At 40.8% G+C, this 20,780-nt stretch overlaps 1 protein-coding gene across 7 annotated transcripts in view; it reads right to left on the reverse strand.

Moving 5' to 3' along the window:
- Positions 1-3,600: 3,600 nt before the first annotated feature.
- st3gal3b (ST3 beta-galactoside alpha-2,3-sialyltransferase 3b) overlaps positions 3,601-20,780 on the reverse strand; it is a 77,157-nt gene continuing 59,977 nt past the window's right edge. For all 7 annotated transcript variants that reach the window (XM_042497147.2, XM_042497151.2, XM_042497146.2 and 4 more), the window contains 3 exons: positions 15,919-16,065; positions 12,679-12,825; positions 3,601-7,970 (listed from right to left, as the gene is read on the reverse strand). In XM_042497147.2, coding sequence (XP_042353081.1) covers positions 7,881-7,970; positions 12,679-12,825; positions 15,919-16,065 — 384 coding nt within the window. In that variant the 3' untranslated portion in view covers positions 3,601-7,880. The remainder of the gene's footprint in view (positions 7,971-12,678; positions 12,826-15,918; positions 16,066-20,780) is intronic.

A 20,780-nucleotide genomic window follows, 5' to 3' on the forward strand; every position in this document is an offset into this window, starting at 1 on the left:
TCCATCACGACGAGCAGTGGCGATGAACTTGTTTGGCATTGTGAGGGATTTGCAGAGCGACACTGTTTGCACACCCACAGTTAAACCCCGAGCAAGCACAACACACATATCTTCAGGACACACACACACACACACAAACACGCAAGTTTAGTTCCTGGGACATGATGGCTGTGGTGGAATTTTTTCATTTCCTCAAAAGAATATAAAACTGAATTTATGAGAAGATTTTTTTGATTTTTATCATTTATTTGTCTGGTGAAATTTAGCTCTCTGAGAGATGTACACAGCTGTTCCCATGGATACAGGGTGCTGGTTTGGGCCTTTAGAGCTGCTGAGTCCATCCAAGTTCAGGTCCGGATGGGGGAGAGGGTGGATGGTTTGGATTTGGGGTGGTGATGCTGAAGGGAGAAGGAGAGTGACTGTTCCAGATGTGATGGACAGTTTGAGGGTATTTTAAATTCCCTCCAAGGTTTTTCCGATTTTCGTCTGGAGGCACAGGTCACAGGTTCTTCCTCTCCGTCTCCTCTGTGCTCTCTCCATCCAAAGGTGCCTCTCTTTTCTTGGGCCTGTTCCAGCTTTAAAAGTTTGTTTTCACTTTGCAAGTGGGAACTCCCCTCATCCAGTACACTGTCCAAAGCCCTCAGGCCAAATCTGTAAAACAAAGCCAAATCTGTGGGACAGCCATGATGAGGTTGGAAGAGCACAACAGCTAACTCCATAACAACGTGTTTCCACATTAGCCCAAACGAGTGAATAAAGTGCAGATAAATCTGCAGTAATTTACATTTCATCAGAGCATTTCAAAGCTGCGTCCCCACAGGCATCCTCCAGATTTGTTGTATCACTGTTCATACAAACAAATCATAAAGCAACGTGTCAGCATGCGGCCTGATTAGAGGCGTTATTATGTGGATGGATGGAGGGTGAGCAGAGTGCACAATGGGGAGCTACAGCAGTGTGCACTAAAGCTCAGCATGTCACTCTGGCTTCAGTCTTATCTCAAGGAAGTACAGCGGAAATGATAAGTTGAATAATCAAAAATGAATCAGCGACAATTCTGATTATCAGTAAATCATTAAGGCATTTATTAAGCAACAAGACTAAGAGTCTGCAGTCACAGTGGCTCTGTGAGGCTGAACTTAAGTCATAGCACTGCCCTGAGCTAAATGCTAACGTCAGCATGCAATCATGCTCACAAAAAACCCAGAAAAGATTTAGCATTTCAACGGGGTTAGTATTTTAGCCTTCTGGTTCCTGTGTCTCTAAATCTTTTTGTAAATTGGGTTTTTGGTTAGATCTCTGAAAAATCAATAACCAAAGTCAAGAACTTAAAATCTAATATTGTATGCAAACATGAAGGAGAAGCCAAGTCTGAACATCTAAAATGTCATGACAAATGAAAATCGTGACGACTGAGAGCTCCAGAACAGCTACTAAAGGGACTGTTATTGTAAATATGCGGAACTTATTATTATTTAGTGATTTAATTTATTTAATCCAAGATTTTGGGGTTTTGGACTACTGGTTTTGACTAAATTGAAGCACTTTGATGTTTGGGTTCTGGGAATTTTCACTATTTTTCAGAATTAAATTGAAAGTTACAATTAATATGAATAAAAAACTGACAGATCAATCTATAAAGATCAATACATAAAGAGTTAGTTGCAGGCTACAAATAAAAATGGTATTAGCGTTACTGAACACTATGTTGTCAGAGTCATTGCAAACTGCAACTGTGATGACATTTATCTATTTTATTTTATTGTTGTAATTCAAGCAAGGTGTTACAGAATGCGCTCTGCCAGAGCTGTATAAAACTGTACTTTCTCCTCATATTTCACCCTAAAGGCCACATGGCTGACGGAGAAGTGTTTTCTAACTTACAGATGTTTCTGACTTGCTTCTTGCCTGAGAGCACTTGTTTGTGCGTTTCCATCGCAGCGGGGCAGACAAACAATATGAAACACTAAAAACAAGGTCTTGCCATCTTTTAACAATTCAGTTTCAATTTTTAAGTTTTGTGTCACTGTGGAACATATATTTATGGATCTTCGCTAGAAATTATCATTTCAAACTAAAAGCTTTGGAGGCGGACGGGACAGGAAGAGACACTTTGTGATTCAGGTGCATGACTGTATATGTGTCACATCCACAGACAAAGGTAATCTGACAGAATGTGGGACAACACGTAAAGAAGGGAATGTTGTTTTCCTTCATCTCAGCTGACCCGACATTGAGTAAACAGAGGGAGAAAAAAATGGGTGCCTGAATGGGTGTTTTCTCTCCCCGTTCCAACTCTTTTACGAGGAGTTTAAATTTCAGGCCCTGGAGGTCATGGCCCCTCCGTTCCAATCCTACTGAGAGGAGGTGGGGCGGGGAACCTGTCGCCGAGAATAAAAGGCCCGTCGGCTGAAGAGGTGCAGGCGTGCTCATACCCCTTTCCGCTGGACAAACAGGAACGACCGCCTCCACCCGGCCGACCGAGTCAGCTGCCTCGGGGAGATCCCAGGTGGCAAATATCCTCCTGCTGCGGGGAGAGAGCATAGGATCCCACCCTGCGGAGGTCAAGAAATCTGTTGAGTCAGAGTCGCCTTAGTGAGGTGGTTTTGGTAACCGGCGAGGCGTGACTTGTGGGGGCCGAAAGTTTCTGGCACCCCATTAACAGCAGGATGGGACGGTCCAGCGGTGCTTTAAGGGCCCTGAGCGTCTTGTCTTTTTTCACCTCACACAAACACTGACTTACAGCAGCCACAGCTGGACGGCCAGCTCTCGCTCATTCCAACAACGCTCGTCTGCTTTAACGGTGATGTTGTGGTGTGTGAAAGTGAGTGAGAGATTCACGGCTGCAGCTGAATAGCCCGTGTGTTTATTGTGTGCGAGCAACAGGTCTCGAATGGGTCCCTCGTGGCTACGGCAATGAAACAAGATCCGCCTCAGGGTTGAGCAGGTGACGAGAGAGAAATACACGGCGCAGGGATGGGAACAGACAGCAAAATGGAGCGAGTGAGGAGTGGGTGAGGGGAGAAAAGTGAGAGTCAGAGAGGGACACAGAGTGCGACAGACATAAACACACAAGAGAAAAAAAAAGAGGAGTACATTAGGGAGGAAGTCCGGTGAATGGAGGATTGAAAAATGATTTCCTCTGGCTCTGCAGGTAGGAGATACAGAGTACAGAGCAGGAGAGGAAATCCCCTTCTCCACACGCCTCCGTTCCATCTCTTCATCTTCACTGTGAGCTCCCTGCAGTTTGTAACCTCAGAAACACACCAAGTGACACACAGACAGTATAATACCTGATGCATGCTGCATAACATGAAGCCTCCTTCAACTGTAAGTGGCACTGAAGGCCACACTGTGCTTTGAAAAGTCATCTGCCATAAAGATCAGGCTGCCTGCTGTCACATTCTGACAAAAGCAAGGATGAAAATCACTGCACATCTGTTGAGATAAAACGGAGACTATGAATACATCAAAAATATTTACTGTAGATACTGAAAATTCACAGTGTACAGAAACATGTATATACAAAAAGACAAATACAAAAAAAGAAAAAAAAATCCAGGTGCTCCACAGAATCAGTGAAACATGCAGAGACAGATATCCATTACAAACTTATTTATTGAGTTGCAGAAAGCCATTTATAACTGTATATAAAAAACAAACAGTAACACCTTTGATCACTTTGACTTCCTTCTGATGATGGTGAAATTTAAAAAAAAAAAAAAGTTCATAAATATGATGAAAGACAAAAGCGAATACATTCTGCTTTAACATGAAGAGGTTATGAAGACGAGGCGATTTGGGTCCAATCCATTTGAACTCCAGCATGCGTAAAATCTCAAAACCTAGAAAAAGAGGAAGAAAAAAAAAAAGAAACTCCAACTGAGGGTCTGCGTAGTCTCAAAGCTTTGAAGACCATACTGGTGGTTTGGTGTGTTTTAGCCCGCTGACTATATATATTTTACTTAATTAATGACCATCTTCCAAAACATGCAACGAAATTTTTAAATTGATTCTCTGCCACTGGTTTCAAATGATTTCACGACGCTATAAATCTAACATGTCCCATGATCTATGACAGTCTCATATATTTTTTGTCAAGTCACATTAAAGTGATACGACCCTGTGGCGGTCAGCAGGGACAGTTTCAAACTCTCCTCGCATTTAAGGATGTTCAAACATTCAAGCATTAAAGAGGTACTCCAGTGATTTGGCATTGCACATCCATAATAATGGGAGCCTCACAAGAGACTGATTACAAAAAAAAAATCAAAACCGTAGCAGCAGAAAGCAAAGATATCCTGACTTTTAGTCCCTATACAAGTCAAGCTCCAAGAACACCAGATCCCACATTGTCTCAGACTTTCGAAAGCTCCCTCCAGAGCCACAGAAGACATTAAGCAAATGTTCTTACAGGCTGAGTAGTTCTCCTCTTAACCATAGCATGTATATAAAGCTAGACACTGCATCTCCCCATCCTCAACAAAAATTAAGCCAAAAAGTCAAAAATTTCTGGTACGAGCGCTGTGATATCATTTGGAGCATCAGTGTGTGCAGTTGCAATCGAGGCCATCGAATTAAGGCTGGGACACATCTTTGACCCGCTGGGAGCTATGAGGTAAGACGCATGCTCAACATCATTGGAAATGAGATGTTGGAAGGTAACAGCAGTAGCAGTAGAAATAAAAGGATGATGTCTGCTTAGGTTTGCAATAGGTGCACTTTTTATAGCCTCCTCGACCTGACAGAACTTTCTGGTGAATAGATGGCAGCCGATATTCCGTAGTACGTTTTCATATTGAAAGCATTTGTTTATGGTGTTTCATTAAGAACTTTTTCAATAATTGCACAAATGTAATTCTCACCAATATTGTATTTCATTGTATAAAATATAATACGACCCAAGGCCACCTGCAGACGCCTTAGCGAAACGAATCAATAGTCACCATGTTCTATGATAGTGAGAAAGCTATGGAGCCTTTCGAGACCTGCAGATCAGATATTACTGCGAATGAGTTGTACCTCAATGCAATACTTTTAACTTAATTTGAAACATTCCTGCACATACATTATTCCTGCTATGGCTTCACTTTTAGGGAGCTGTAGTGCGAACTTTCTTTATACAATCATTGCTCATGAGGGGTACACTGAACTTCATGTGTAAAATTGGTGGAGAGTGCCCCTTTAACAGCAAGCTGCCGAAAACCATGGTATCAATGAGCAATGTTGCAAACAAACATTAGCAACCACGGACAAAGCAAAGATTTCTTGCATTATAACAGCTGCTGTTTAGCAGCCAAAATTTAAAGTTTTGGGCTAAAACATGCAAAACAACCAGTATGGAGCTTCAGGTCTTCCCAAACTGTATATACTGTATACATACAGCACAGATATGAAATGGACTGGTCCCAAATCACAGAAATGAGATGTGACCTGTGCTGACCTGGAGCTGTTTGTACATACCGAATCAGCTGCGGTTACTTTGTCGCGTCAAACTCCTCGCTACAGTTTCCAGGTGATGAGGTGTAAGGCACTGAGAGCGCCTCTTGATAGTGCAACGGTCAGCTGTACCTTTGCTCTCAACAAAAGTCCCAAATTGGGTCTAGTTTCCAAATAAGTGATCCATTCCTTCAAACCCAGTGGAGCCATTCTGACTGGGTAGGACAAGCTGCTGCTGCACGATCCCAGCGGAGTTTGTGAAAACTAATCAGGAAAAAGAGATGGAGCGATGTAACAGATGCAACAGCAGCAGCTCACTGAGAATAATGGAGGTGAAGCCGTGTGTGTACAACGTACTTTAAAATAAGCACTTCCAAAGAAGTAGAAACAGAAAATGGGTGAAAATCTCATTGAATTGTCATTTGACAAAATCTGTAAAACAAAACCCTGCTTTGGTCAAGCAGTATTTAAACGCATCACTACACATAAAGATGATTATCGCATTCATTTGATGACAAAAAGGAAAATGTAACATTTTGACATTCTCGCATTGTTATGTTGTAGGGAGGTGGGGGGGCAGAAGAAGAAGCAAAAGGGTTGATTGTGTAATACTGAACACTTTCTATGTTCATGCAGTGTTGAAATACTGAAAAGTATGTGGCAGAACCTTCATCTGCAAAGTGCAAAGGCCTGATCAGCACATGCAACATGGTAATTTGGGACCGATGAATTTTCACCTCTAGATCATCTGTAAATGAAGAAATGTTTCATATGTGTCTGTTGTTAGCACAAACTGCATAAAGCACAGAATAAAGGGCTGCTGTCTACCAACATTTTATTACTGAATCCATTGATGAGTCTGTTTTTATTTGGCTTAATCACAACACTGCTTCTGCCACAAACTTAAAAGATGATGCAGTCTCTGAGGAAGCACATGGCGGTGAAATCGAAAAGAAGGAGAAAAAAAACACAAACTTTGCATTTTTCTTTAACAAAAAAAAAAAAAAAACAGAAAGCAGGCCTGCCTGTGACCAAAACGCTGGGACTTAGTAACAAGAAAAAATAAATAATTAAAATTAAACTAAAAACAAAAATATATATATTTATATTCTACAATCTGAGATTCCACCATTTACTGAAGAACAAGAAAATCTGCAGCAACAGGAGGTTGGAGGAGGGACATACAGAATCTGCTCTCCTTGACCAGGACACGTTACTGTATGTCTGATGAAGTGATGAAGACAGTACCGTGACATGACTGAGCCGAGAGGAGGAGGGATTTACAAAGAGACAAAGAGGTGCAGGAGAGAGATGATCAGTGTCCGAATTTAACCTTTGGGCTTACCTGCCAGAACTGGTAAACTCAAAACAAAAAAATCCTACGATTAAAATAATTTACACAGACCAAAATATACATTTTTCCTGATAAGTGCTTTCAATGCTATTTAATGTAAAGAATCTTTAATCTTTATTTTCCTTTCAGTGACCTCTTACCTGATGTGAGCAGTCGCATGAGGACAACACACACAGCTGCTCTGTGTGGAACCAACTTAACAAGCAGAAAGAACCTGCTTAATGGATGCAGACAAAGACTTTACAGAGAAAACTGCAAGAACTGAAGTCTGTATTTTACTAAAACACACAACTGTTCGTGTCTCAAAGTGACACCAGTCTGTGTGGCACTGTGACCCTCGCTGATTTATCTACTGTCATCTGGCTCGGCAAGTGTTAATTTTGGACCCTGGACAGGCAGTAAAAAAGTGAATGAATGAATGAACACATGGTGGGTGGGGGTTGGATCGGGGGGGGCTGCTGCAGCTTGTTAAAAAGCACAGTAAAAATCTTTGATATTTACACTGAGGAAAGTGAATACATTCAGGCAGCAAAAGGAGGAGGACGGCCTCTCCCCTCTACGAGGTACGTTTGGCACTGCTAATACTCAACCCATCCCCGCACACGCTCTCCGCTACAGTCCTCGTTTCATTCCTCTGTCAAGTTAGCCAGTGAGTCAAGCTAAATCCTGACGTCTGTATGTTGACGGTCACCTCTGCTCTGTACTATTCGTTCATGTGATACTCCGAGGGTTGAAGTGGTAAACGCTGAAGCGCGGGGCCGGCAGACCTTTCCTGCGACTGTCTCTCAATGAGACCGGGTAGATCCAGTCCTCCCTGTGTCCACCCACCCCCCCTCCGCTCCCTGCTTCAAACAGCAGGAGTCTTTGGTTCAGAAGGCACATGTGTGCATCTCCCCACAGAAAACCTCCTGTATCTGTTTTTATTTTTTTTTTAATTATCTCCTTTGATATAAGAAACCCAGACAGTGACCAGGCCACCCGGATTCTAAGGGTTCTTTCTCCCAGAGTCGATCCATGTCTTCTCAGTTTCCTGTTTTGTAGTCCTTTGGGAAAGGCAGAAGGAGACTGTGGGTGTGTGTGTGTAAACTCAAATACCATTGGTCAGGTCTGTGATGATGTTGGCCTTCACCAGCTTGCGGAGGAACTCCTTCTCCTTGGATATGTTGTGTGTCCATGACTGTGAGAGAATCAGAAGAAAAATTAATCAGAGTAGGCATGTCCCAATAAAGCTTTTTTTTTTTTTTTTAAGCCCTGATCCCATCAGAGTCATCTGATGCAGATACAAAGTCCAGATCCAATACTTGTATTTACCTGGATAATACAGCCGCACAGTGCACGCTTCACTTAGTTTAAAGTTATTCAAATAGATCCAGTGTATATGCATGACAGTTTAACAGCTCTGCAATGGAATAAAAAAATGTCTTCATCCAGTTTTTTTCTTTTATTTTTAAAAAATAAGTAAACAAACCAAAAAATTGCCTTCAGAATTTTCTCTCAAATCCACTTAGTGTACCATTGTAATAAAAGTGCAGAACACTATAAATGAGTAATATAATCACAATTCCACTTCACAGTTGCTGAACTTTAACATTCCCAGTCAAAACAAATAAAATTGTTCAAAATTCTGCTTAGTACAGCATTACAGTAAAACTAGTTTGCTAAAAATGAACAAAAAAAATTAATTCCACTTAAAGTTGTATGGCAGCCGAAGTTAAACATGAAAAGCAATACCAGCATTACAATAACACCTGAATATCTGCCGCAGATCGTACTCTACATTTATGACACCTGTGTGACGATGGATGTAAACAAATAATCGGGCGGGGCATTATGCTCAAAAGAATCAATCCCGATCAATTAAAAAAATGCACTGATCGGACCCAATACTGATCTTTCCAATCCAACTGGGACATCCCTAAATCAGACTGATGCTAGAAATAACCTGCAATCATTGTGAGAATACTGCTACATGCACTGAAGCCTGTCCGTACGTGTGGGTGTTCATGTGTGCATATATATGAGTTAAGCCACACTGGGTCAGCTTTCCTCCCTGCTGTGCTATGAGGATTCAGTCCAGTGGGCCGACGTGTAACCAGAGCCGATGGTTCCTGTGCAGTGCTTTGGGATGCAGAGACTGAGGAGCAGCCAGAGAGCAAATGAAGGAGGCAAAGGGTGGAGGAAGAAATGTACAGGAGGGAATAGGAGGAAGAAAAAAAGTGGAGAGCTACAGGAGGTTGGGCCCTGCAGCTGCCTCTGAGTCGATCCTGCTGGTTCAAGATTAGTCCTGTCTGGGTCGGACCTCCTACCTCTACATGATGGGTCACAGCAGGACCAGGAGGAACAATAAGCTACAGTTTTATTGGAATTAACATAACAGCGCTGTGATGTTTGAGTCCAACTGATCCATTTTTGTTGTAAAATTATATTAGTGAAAGGAAAAAAAGGCCTTTAGGGAATTTAGTTCCCAAGCCTCTGGTGGAGACGCAAAGACACAGCTAAAAATTATGAGCTCGTATAAATAAAAAGTCACGTAAAAATACAAGTCGCGGACAGAAAGAGCTTTGTTAGCAGTAATATTTAGGAATAAGGACCAGGACCAGTTAGCATTCGAACACTGTTGAAATTCACATGTAAATGTTTATGCTTTTCAATATGTTACATCTGGATGGCTAATTATCTCACAAGCCCGCTGTTCCACTGTTCAGCCATGTGTATAGGTACTAACAGAGTCGAATCAAGGTCTGTGTAATATAACACGAGACGCCCGTGCTGTTGTGTTACAAATCACGTCTCTTTTGTTGCTTCAGGAACGTCGGCATGCTATCTAAACTCACGCAGTGTTTAGTTCAGTGTAATCAAGCAAACTCTGCGTAACAGCTGATCATCTCTTAGAGGCAGATCACGAGACGTGTCGCCAGAAAGGCATTGCAAGCAAAGCATTGGAAGCAAAACCATTGTTTCCCTATGGCACAGCGAGCCTCTTTTCTTTCTGGCAGTTTCTGGCATTTTTTGGACGGTATTGCATAACCTCTGTCCAAAAAGCGCAAATGTAAAAACAACAAAAATATAAATATCTCCCTTTTGGGTACAAATGTTTTCCCACAGTCACCAGCTCAGCAACCTCCATGTTGGTAACTGTGTCCAGACAACACATTTGCTCTGAATTTTGCATATTTTAGAGTCTGTGTATCCACTGTCCCGTGGTCAGCAGAAACTGTACACAACACTGACATATAGTCACCTATTGAACTGGTAAAGCAAACCTACAGCTAGTTATTGTTACACTGAGCTTTAAGTCATGTTTCTGGCCCCCAAATTATCTCTCATTTTAACGTTGTTTTCCTCTATTGCAACGTCTAAGGGAAATATCTGCCTCTTCACCTGTTAAATGCTCCATCACGTCAGTGAGCTAGCTGATAGCTTTGTCTGTCTGCTGCTTGGTGCTGAGCGGACAGTGCTCAGTGGATTTATCAGAGCTTTTTTTCATTCAAAACAGCTGAGATGACAGAATTGAGAAAAATGAAGCATTTCATACACGACAACAGATGACCTCCGCAGCATCACACTGTCTACAGTGATTATTGTGACATTTAATTATCAATTTATGTGTACCTCGTCTAATTACACAGTTTCCATGGAGCTTTAAAGCATCCATCCAGATAGGAAACAGGCTCTTTCTCCAAAGCAGTGGAATAAATCGTGGATCATTTCACGGTCCCAGAAAATCAAAGAGCCCCTCAGGGAGTGGCAGCGGTTAAAAGTGTTCCAAACAAAAAAGCCAAAAGTATTCCCATTAATTAGCCATGTGTGGCTGATAATGACAATAGTGATGAAGATGATGATAATAAATGTCAAAGGTTCACTGGGAGTTTAGACAAAGGTTATCATCATACTGAGCTCATGGTTTACATACGTCAGCACGCCAGTGACATCTTTGATTCCACTGGCTTTCAGCGTAAACACGGAGAGGAAGACTTGACGGATGGAGAGCAGAGAGGTCTGTCATGAGGGCATTTAGAGAATGACTGTTCAAACGACACACTAATAGTTAGCTTGTTGATACAGTGACTGGTGAAAGACAACTGCCACTTCAGTCTGGGGAAATTACAGATTTAACCTTTTGATGTTTTTATTCTTCCGTTTCAGCTGTTTATTTTGTCTGAGAGTTTGACTTTTTAGTTATGGTGCATTTTTATGTCCTCAGTACTCCTAAGATAAGAGGATAAAAGAAAAGTATGCATAACATATGTACAACAATAAATACAGTAGAATTTGTTTTACTTTTGTATTTCATACCTTATTCATCTATACATATGCATCATAAATTAGCTACCCACAGTATAGTGGCCTAAACAAATACAAATCAAAACTAATTTTAGCCATAATACTATTTCAACTAAGTTAAAGATGTACTATGCAGGATTTTTCAAAACAAATAAACAAAATAAATAAATAAACTATAGAGTCATACAAAATGAATCCTTCTGAATAACCACTTATGGCCCACACCAAGTGTGTAGCAATGTATTTTACTGCACAGACTCTGCCCCCTGCCTGTGATTTCTTATTTTATTCTTATTTTATTGAGTTTGGGACCTTATTAGGCTGCAAATTTTGGGCAGTAGTGTGTAGCCCGTAGCTAATTTAGCCCACAGTTAAGATCCTGACTTTACAGAAAGACAGAGACTGGGCAGAAGCAGTACACATCCAAAAGGAAACTTCAGAAAAACTGCAAGCAGACAGAGCTATTTCAAAAACAAGAATAAATCTGAGGTTTGCTTTAATATTTCAATTTGCTAGGGTGCAATAAAAGAGAGGATGGGGATGAAGAGTGATGCGGTGTTGGCCTGTTTTCTGTTGGACTGATGGGAGCCTGTGGTTAGAATAGTTAGCTTGCTAAAGTATTGGCTTTTCCATTACAACAAATGAAACGTTCCTACAATGTTAGCTCACACTGTATGAATACAAGCAGTGCAGGGAGGAGGGGCCAAGTTTGAATGTCTACAAACATTACAATACCTGCATTGTTTACCATAAAGATTTGAGTTAAGTTTATCGTGTTTCTGCTGTTTTCCGTAAAGAAGAATGTTGATAAATCAGTCACTGTGGCTTTTCCTTGCATGTTTACAATAGTAGATGTTTAATTTAATTGTAATCATTGCTAAAAAGGCTTTTGGTAATTTTACATTACCATGATTGAACAATACCTGTTCCAATATTTTTAAAGTTAACAGCAATGTAAAACCTTAAAAAACACACACAATGTGGCATCTGAGCCAAATGAGCATATTTAAACTGATGAAACTATTATCATACATAGAAAATATACTGACAGAGCCACACTGCAACACGCTGCAAACATTTTTTCCTCCCACCTTCACGGTTTTAACAGCACCATAGAGACTTCCACTGAACTCTCATATCTGAATAACTGCATCTGTCAGAGAACAACAGCACCAGAGACAGACCCCATTGATGCAACTCCACACATTTCCCCACAATGTTCATCAAGCTCCGAACTGTCATATCTTTGAATGCAAATACAAAAGCTGGAATAAATTCAATTCATGCCCAATTTATATACTAATAACACCATCAGACTAAACAGCGACGGCTTTGTAGTGAATGTGTTTTGGCTGTCGGCCAGTTCACCTCTCCCCTCCCCCTCCTCCACAGGAGTGGTGGTCCCTCCTCATCAAAGATTACAGTCATTTGTTTCTTCAGTTATTCCTCAGAGGCGCGGGAGAGGCCAGAAAATATTGTTCTCATTAGCATTGAGACCAGATTTTATTAAAAAATCTGGTCATTTAGGAGTGCCTTGATCATTTAAAAAATGTACCATTTTTTTTTAAATAGGTGCTGTGCTCAAATGTTCAAAAACTCACCTCTTTAATGGCGGACATCTTGACAGTCTCATAATAGTGCAGAGGTGCGTGGGGTGTGTTCATGTCGTAGCCGAAACCAGCCACCGCCACCTCATCACAGTTATGCAGTGCCATCGTTATAGCAACTGTTCCCAAAGTTGGAATGTTCTGTAGTTAAAAAAAACAGAAACACAGGCTGTTAGAACATCTCAGTGTAAACGCACACATTCACACACACACACACACACACACACACACACACGAACACACACACACACACACACACACACACACACACACACACACACACACACACAAGGAGCATTTATTGATTTGAAAAACAAGTTTCAACTAAACACAGGGATTAATTTGGACAAAAAAAACATGTGCAGTATTATGTTATTATCAAACAATTTTGAAAGTGATCAAGGTTTCTGACAGTAATTCAGTGGCAGATTTCCAGTTGGCCCGAACCCAACAAGACCCGATCGGTCAGGCTGGGTTCAGACAAATATTAACAAAAAATGTTCAGGTTGGGTTCTGCCTAAAAAATGACAGACCTACAGACTGTGTCAGTGCTGGATTTTGTTACTTACTTGACAACACATGACAGCAACACAGGCAATCTTATGCAGTAAAACTCATGTAAGCTGAAGTTAACCAACTTCAAGTGAAGATAGTCATAACCTAAAAATTCCTGTAACTCCAAACAAACCATGATGGTTGGATTATGTAAATAGTTCAGGTCACAGCAGTTACAAGAAGAATCCATGGAGATGAAGACTCGACATGCACCAATAATTAGACTCAATATTTACGATTCATAGCTGCTGATGACATGCATGTTAAAACAATCTACCTTTAGTCTATATAAAACGATGCCTTTTGACAATCATTTACAAGGTGCCGCATGTGTAGTCATGGTATAAGGGCTAGCTGTAACCATGGGAACAACAACAACAACAGCGAGACAGGGACAAACTCATCCTACACTAACTGCATCGGGTTGGGTTTAGGCATAAAATAAAATGTGTGTCAGTTTAAGGTCTGGATCAGTCATTTCTCTCTCGGGCTCGGGTCGAGTTTGGACAGAAATGTGCGGCCCGAGCGCACTCTAGTCTGATCCCTCTCATGTAACTGCTCCCCTCCCTCATCTGAGCCTCTGTCTTTGTTCTGCCTCACTGCTGCTAACTGACTTTGAGCACTTGGTGATTAACTATTACCTTTAAGACGCGACCCCTGCAGACCCCTGCTACGACACAGTGATCTACAGGGTTGAACTGTGCTTCCTAACCGCCTTGGGCTGCCAGAGATCTGGGGGGTACAGGGGCTGTGTGTGATAGTGTGTGTTAGTGTGCATGTAGATGTTGGAGAACAAGAAAAGGAAAAAAAAAAGTGTGTGTGTTGGAGAAAATAGTGGGTGCAGAAGAAAGAGCGGAGGGAGGCCCCATTTAAATCATTACCCTGATTTGCAGCCCTCAGGGTAGGTGGAGCTGAACCAGCAGCTGGCCAACCCCCTACTGCGTGTTCTAATACAGATTAATTTATACACACACACACACACACACAACATAAACACTGGTATAACAAATAGGCCTCCTCATTAATTTCCATAAACATAAACATAAACTATGATGCTCAGAACATTGACAGGGAAGTGTTTGAAGGAAATAATGTGCCAAATCATACAACTGTGCAGCCTGTATTGTATGAGACAACACTGCAAACATCCCGAAACAAATGTGCACACACAAATGACCCACTCTCTCTCACTCTCACACACACACAGGCCAGATGCCCACATGTTGACCACATGTTGCAGAGTGGAGTTCATGCAGGGGTGTTCTGGTGGCCCCAGAGGGCAGAGTTACGGTGATACGCTCCTCATGTCTTCTCCAATTCTCTATATTATATATATATATAATATTCCCCCTCTACACACACACAGCTTAATAATGCATGAATAAAAACATCATTAATTGATATTTTTCTGCCCTGTACCCTGGTTGTTGGTCACCAAGTAAAATGTGTTCACTTTATTTCTCAGACAAAATGTTCTCTGGTTCAGCAACTCCAGACCAACACGAGCACAGCACATATATTAACTTCTAACATCCAATAGAAATAATAAAGTACTGCAGGATTCAGACTGGACCAGGGTTGCAGCAGGTACTCAACATTTAAGCAATGTCAACAATTAGAAATAGTTTGATATTTTCTTTCAGTGTACTTTCAGTCTCCCTCTTTTATATATAAAATGGTGAAGGTAACGCTGCCATTCTGAGGAAAAGACCTTCTAACAAACAAAGATTAAAGTACAAACATGCTAAGTTAAACGACAAATTAATTCCATCTTTCTTCAACTCGTATGTGGACGTTCTGACATTCACACTTCGACATTCCTGACTTGTGCTGCTTGATAGTAAGCTTGCAGCTTTGGTAAAACCAGACTGCCCATTTATTTTGGCAATTTAAGGTACCACGTTTTATTTTTGGTTTCCTGTAATTGTACATTAGAGACAATACACATGGGTAGTGTTTTTAAAAGAAATACAAATCTTGGGAATATATTCATCCGTATAATTTCTATTCTTTTCACAAGGGAAATTGGTATTATAGATCTTGTTAGATAGTCTTACTGAAGGTGTGTTGGTGTATGTGTGTATTTATGATACCTGTCGTCATGTGTTATGTTGGTAAAATGTATCCTCTGACTTTGTGAGTTACAAGTAAATTATATCCTATGAGGGGATATTTATGTAATCACATTAATTGTATACTATGAGCTAAAATGAATGTGTCCAAATTTTGTCTGTTTCTTGCTGCTTTTGCTTTGATGTTGCTTGAAATTTTTAAAAACATATTTTATAATTTTTATTTTCCTTCTTTTTACGAACCGTAACTGCAGCATTGATATGTTATTTCAATTCTTAAAAAGCATAAAACAAAGAAAAAAAAAACACAACACAAAAAAACTGAACCAAAATACCACAACATTTGATTGAGTGTGAAAGGGGAAGAAAGAGTGGATGACACGCAGTAAACAGCCGAGGTCGGAATTGAACCCACGGCCACTGCAGCAAGGACGCAGCCTCTATAAATGGGGCTGAAACAGACAATTGTGCAATTGCAGAGCACAGTATAGTTTTACTGATAATGATCACTACAGCACGATGTTGGTGTTTTGCTTAAAAAAATGTCAAATCTAATTGATGGGTGTGTTATTTTTTCATGATTTTGTGACATTGCTGTGTGTCTTACCCCTTTGCCCATGAGGCCATTGTTGAAGGGCAGGCCTATGAACTGGAAGGCAGCCTCCTGGATGAAGTAGGGATTGAGGATTCTCATCTCTGTTGGCTCCCGAGGCACATAGTGAGCCACCGACTTCCAAAACCCCTCTATGCCCCTCTGAGGCGTTGGCAAGGAAACAGGACAGAAACATAGGGGGAAAAGAGAGACGGATAATAGTGCGTTAATAGTTTTCAACATAAATTCTGGACGGTTTTGTCTCCGCAAGGTCAGAGTTATGAGCATGAAAGACAAAATTGACATTCACATGATGCCATCTCCACGGTGGACAGCCAACTGCAATTTACCAACCCAACATCAAAGTGAGATTATCTTCCGTAACACTGACATAAAACACAGAAGCCATCCAGAAGCCAGACCCCTACGAGCACTGATTAGGGAAATGGCTTTTGGGCCTTTAATGGATGAAGTCAGGGTGAGGGGCTCGCAGGACATCAGTAATTACGACTCCTGGTAGGAGGAGGATCGAGCAGCGGGTGAGGGGTGCAGCTGCTTTATAGTGCTGAGTGCTTTACAGTCCTCCTCTTAACTGTTTCATTAGTTGAAGAGAAAAGATATGGGGACTGATTAATATAAAGGATCTTATTTCTTAATGCAAAACTTCGTTCTAACATTGATTTGTCTCAATTTTAGGGATGGGAGTTGTTCCTAATGCATTTTAACTAGTTTCTATACATTTTCACTGATGTATTTCTTAAAGTAACAGAAGATAGAAAACTTACTAGGAAAATTACTACATCATGTTTACAAAATCTATTCCATCTGACTTAAAATTCGGCAACAGAGAGAAGGATGACAGATAATGATGATTAACTTAAAAAAAAACATGTTTACATGCACCGACTCTGGATTTTCCTTGCCATTATTGGTTTGATCATTTCCACCTTTCCCTAAGATTTCCTAATAAGGATTTTTCCCAAACTTGCCTGTCAGAACTAACTGCTTTTTGATCATAACATCTGCTCTCCTGACAGAACAGTTGCACACTCATTGGCAGTGTTTGCTCATGCTTGATGAGGCAGATAATCTGTGAAAAAATCTTGTTCCTCTGCCTCCTCGTTGCTTCTAAAGGCAAAAATCATCATGGAAACAACAGATCAGAGCAAAGGATTCTCTAATGCAGCTGTAAATCATGTCAATCACTGCCGAAGCCCTGTGATTCAAACTAGGCACCCTGGAGCAAATATGAGTCAAACTTATGGTAATGCATTGCCTATTTTTCACCTTAAATGTTTTTAGAAACATATTTTAGTCAGCTTGATTGTTTCTAACATGGTGGCTGGGTGACAAAATCTCTCATTTTACAGCTAAACAGTACACTAAAATATTTTTTGAAAACATTTGAGGTGAAAAATAGGCAACTGATTACCATAAGTTTGATTCATACTTGATCAGTGCTGCCTAGGTTGACAGTTTGACTGCAGTTCATGAGGGGTGATTGACAGCTGCTCTCTCTGAAAATGGTGATCTCTAGTCTAGTTATCTCTCAGACCATGTGAGTTACATTATCCTCAAAGTCTATTGTGAGATTTTTGCCAAATGACGGCAAAATTAAACTGCCAGTAACAGTATACCGCTTAACTGCACAAGTTTTAATTGTGGAAAAATAGTAATTACGTCTTCATTTAGTGTCTGCAGCAGTTGTTGGAAAATCACAAAATCAAAAACAGTGTCCTTATCAAACATTTGTGGTTAAAAGGGGCATTTGAAAGGAAATGGTTAAAATCACACCTTGACCTGAGGGTGTTCTGCGACACTTTTGGTCTTATTACAAAAGATAATCATTATCAGTCGCTAGGGCAACCTGTCAGACAGGCCAGCAGAGCCACTTCAATGATATTATGTAACTCTGATGAAAAGCACTTGTTAAACTCAGTCATACAAAACAACCACCGAGTATCAGGAAACTGAGAAAAAAAAATCATAAAAAGGTACCCTTGAAAATGATCTCAACATCATGCGAATTGCCAAGTTACACCTCCAACAAATTAGACCTCTTTACGGCATTACTTCCAGTGATAAACGAAATGAACATGCAACCAACTTGCAGTGCGTGATTGACACGCCTGACAGCGCAACTTCCTAAGAGGCATGAAGCCAATACGGTCAGCAGAAGTAAATGGGAATCACCTGTTCAAATAGTCAAGCACCCGCCCGGCCGCCTTTGATTCAGCAATGCACAACTGTGTGTGTGTGTTTGTGTGTGTTGGCAGAGGCAGTAGCAACAAGTCTGCTGGCTTTGTGGCTTCAACAGTGGCGGCTCTTTTTGAACACGGGCCCAGCTCTGTGCCTTCGGCAAGCTGCAACAGGAACAGCAGCTCATCTCTCCTGTCAACACAGCTTGTGTTTGCCAGGAATCTATTTAGCGGCGCTGTTTGGATGTGTGCACGTCTGTGTACGCTGAATAAAAGAGAGTGATGCATTTTTTTTCTTTATTCTGGGAAGGAGAGACGCTAATGACACACAACATACACACCCCTCTGCTTTACACAGCAATGACCCGACATGTACGTAGACACAAATGTCTTGGGGTGGGGATCTCTTTGAACATATTCAGACAACTGGCAAAGTACAGGTGGCTTTGAGAAGAGCAATTAGTATGTAAGGACTCAGGCCTGTCAGGACGGAGGGGGGTTGTGGGTACTGTTATGAGTTTAGGAATGTGGGAAGTTGCTTACATTAAAGGTCACCTTCTCAAACCTACACCAGTTAGGATGGACAGGACAGTGAAAGTTAACCTTCTGAGATCTGCAGAATCGCTGGCAATCTTAATAAACATTAATGTCTGTAAAATGCTGGTCTCATCCATTGGTATAATCATGTCATGCTAAGAGGTCATGTTAAGAATGGCATTAAATAATAGCTCCAAAGAATTTCTGCGAATGAAAAACTGGCATATCCATTTTCAAAGGGGTCCATGAGAATGGTTTTATGGGTACTTGCTAGTCTCTTCTTTAGAGACATGCCCATGTTATGCAAACCCCATGCAGTTTAGGGCAAAACTCAGCAGTTTTTTTGCATGCAGTGAGAAGTTGTTATTTCCGCCTGTTTTAAAAAAGGTGTATTTGAATATTTGTGCATATTGGGGTCCCTAAACAGTTTTGGAATTGCGTTAACTATGTATGACTGGAAAGCTTAAACTCTTGTGGATTCAATGAGCCCAGCTGTATTCATGTGTGATTATGTAGGGAAAGCATTTTATGAAACTTGACCACATTGTAAAAACTGTCCCACTGTGACCTCGAGGAATAATCACAGCCTATTGAAACTTTCTAGCCACAAACTAGAAATGTGGAGCATTCAGAGGGAAGTCTGGCTTTCATAGGTATATTGACAATAAGGGGTTTTCCCGGCAGTTTCCAGAACAAAGCCACCCAATTGCCAAAAAATGCAAGAAATCTCCAAATCAAAAGTTTTAAAGTTTCTTTTAAATCAAATCACAGCATGGATTTTTCTATGGAGAATGGAGAATTTGTGTCTCAGTGTGGTCTTTTTGACCATTTTCTCAGTTACTCAAGTGCAAAATCCCAAAAATTGCTGCAACAACACATGATACACAATTGAGCATTGGAATAGCCATTATACTCTAAACTTTCAAAATCTGTATCGGCACCTGACCAAAACACATTTAATACAGATTTCTGACAAGAAAAACTTGACACATCATTCTGCATCTCAAATTAATTTTTCGGTTCCCAGCTTTCAGATGATGTATACCACTGTTATGTGGCATCATCAGTTATAGTGCTATCTCCCACTAAAGATGCCCCCCTGTACCCCCTTGAAAAGGTTGGGTCTATGATGGGTCTCAGAGGGTTAATGATAAATCTTCATCTTTTTTGCTCTTCTATTTCAGAGGAGCTGCAGAGTAAAAGCAATGAAGACTTTGTGGATATGAATACTAAAATTGTACAAAAATTAAATGAGTTTTGATAAAAAGCCTTATCTGGTTAAATAAAAGGTTAAAGCAAACTGCACAATGGTGGATTTTTTTGTCAAAGACTGTTTAACAACTGCACTGCAGGAGTAGTGCTCAAAGCTCAAAGCAAATAGCCTCCAGGGAACAGGATGTGGCTTCCACTGTGGACTGACCGCTAACCTCTTCGTGAGTGTGTATTAGTTTGTCAAGAGAAACACTGTTGAGCCAGTGGCATTTGACCATTACTGAACAGGAAGCTGCAGAGTGCTCCTGCGCCACGTACTCACCAACCTCTGACAAACACATGCTCGAAGGTGAACAGAAGTGTGCGGCTTTGGTGTTAGGGCCGTCGCTGGCCCGTGGTCAGAGAGGAAATGGCTGTTTCCCTTCTTCTGCGACAGCTTTATGGTTAAATTGGTCTGGATTATTAGATTTAAGTGTGTGCGCGCAGGGCTGTGAGCTCAATAAAGCACCTGTTAAAACAACCTTGAACTGGGAGAGTTAAATGTTTGCAACGTGAGTTGAGTACTGTAGACAAGTCGACATCATTCAATTGGAAGAAAGTAAGAAAGACATTACTATTTCATTTGTTTTGACACCAGTCAAGTTTCCATCCAAATATAGTATGAACGATAACTTAATTTCAAGGAAATCAGAAAAAAAATGTGTGAATATGAGGAATTGGGTACATCGTGAACATTTGATTACGCTATTTCTCCAGCCAGAGGCCATTAAACTACTGTTAAGACACCAAGAGGAGGTTAGGAGATGATATAAAATTCAAGGGCACCAATCAAACCTTACATGAATGAAAATAATGTGAAAAATATGATGGAAATATGGGATGCAGATTTGTTTCAGGTATTCATTTGAGGAAGGTTAAGGTCTCCTCAGC

This window comes from Plectropomus leopardus, chromosome 12 (assembly GCF_026936395.1).
Source record: "Plectropomus leopardus strain MGB_pleo_1.0 chromosome 12, ASM2693639v1, whole genome shotgun sequence".
NCBI classification, from domain to species: Eukaryota; Metazoa; Chordata; class Actinopteri; order Perciformes; family Serranidae; genus Plectropomus; species Plectropomus leopardus.